The sequence below is a fragment of the Capsella rubella genome, unplaced genomic scaffold, assembly GCF_000375325.1.
Source record: "Capsella rubella cultivar Monte Gargano unplaced genomic scaffold, Caprub1_0 scaffold_46, whole genome shotgun sequence".
NCBI classification, from domain to species: Eukaryota; Viridiplantae; Streptophyta; class Magnoliopsida; order Brassicales; family Brassicaceae; genus Capsella; species Capsella rubella.
In genome coordinates, this window is record NW_006238880.1 from 747 (window position 1) to 1,995 (window position 1,249).

At 26.6% G+C, this 1,249-nt stretch overlaps 1 protein-coding gene across 1 annotated transcript; it reads right to left on the bottom strand.

Moving 5' to 3' along the window:
* Positions 1-618: 618 nt before the first annotated feature.
* LOC17874351 lies at positions 619-997 on the bottom strand. The gene has a single exon (XM_006279160.2). The coding sequence runs from the start codon at positions 964-966 to the stop codon at positions 619-621; it is 348 nt and encodes a 115-aa protein (XP_006279222.1). The 5' UTR covers positions 967-997.
* Between the last annotated feature and the right edge of the window lie 252 nt (positions 998-1,249).

Below are 1,249 nucleotides of genomic sequence, written 5' to 3' on the forward strand. Positions count from 1 at the left end.
TGAATTATATTTATGACAAATCATTTGATATGATCATAAAATGCAATTTTCTAGATCCATAAGAAGTTATCGCTTTTAAAAATATTTAATAATAATAAAGAATTCAATCTATGTCATATATATGTCTTGCCCTTTGAAATTTCTTTTTTCCTGTCTAGTTTAAGTTTATAACTTTTGGTAGATAATTTGAAACAATCTTTAGGTATTGGTATAAAGCTTTGATTTAAAGGTATTGAGCTAAAAAATGAAGGCAATGGTTATAGTTTATTTACATTTCCAAAAAAACTTATAAATATGAAAAATGGGTATTTCAATTTTAAGATCAAGAATTCATAGAAAACATTGTTGAATTATACAAAATATAAATACTTTTAAATCAATTTATATATTATATTTTAAATCATTCAACATTAACATGTTGCGCTTAATGTGTATTTTGAAAATCATTTTCATAATCTAGTTGTAAAAAAACTTAAAGGTATATACTTGCACAATATTTAATTTGCTATTATTCTTTTAAATCTTTTTTAAAGAAAAGATTAATATTACAGGTAATAAAAAATTGAACAACAAAGAAATATCAATTTAATTGGTCCAAATAGTATAAGCAATACATATTTAAAGAGTTTTAGAGATTGAGACACAATGATTCCATACTTCATCTCTCTTCTTCAGATATTCTGTTTCATGGGCAATCAAACTAGGTCTGTCCGCAATATATTTTATAAGTGTATCGTAACACAATTTTCCTTCTTTGACGAGATCGCTGCAACAAAGATCAGAGAGCGTTCCATTTCCGAAGACAACCGCGATTATATTCAACGCACACTTAGGAGTGATTTTCACAAGACAAGTATCCCATAATGTTTTTACTTCCCCTTCATCGACTGAAAAAACAGGAACAAACGCACCCACCAAAGCTACAACAATGAATAGCAAAGAAACCTGAGCGCTAAATTTAGACATATTTTCGTTTCCTTAAATTAGCTTGCTTGAGTTTTCCTTTTTTCGTAACGAACAGTGTATTGTATTTCTTATTAATATTAAGTTAGGCTAGCTCTTTATAGATCATTGAAAACTTAACGTAACCAAAACCAAAAACAAAAACTACAACGTTAGCGCAATAAATTTATGACATTAAAATGTTTTTTCAAATAAATATATCACAAACGTCAAACTTAATAGTTTTAAAAATATTTGAATTTTGAAGGAAAAATATCAATGTAACTTCGGATATCAGTTTCAATAA

Excerpts from the sequence above, each read along its gene's own strand:
- LOC17874351 (XM_006279160.2), bottom strand. The coding sequence starts at position 966 with ATGTCTAAATTTAGCGCTCAGGTTTCTTTGCTATTCATTGTTGTAGCT.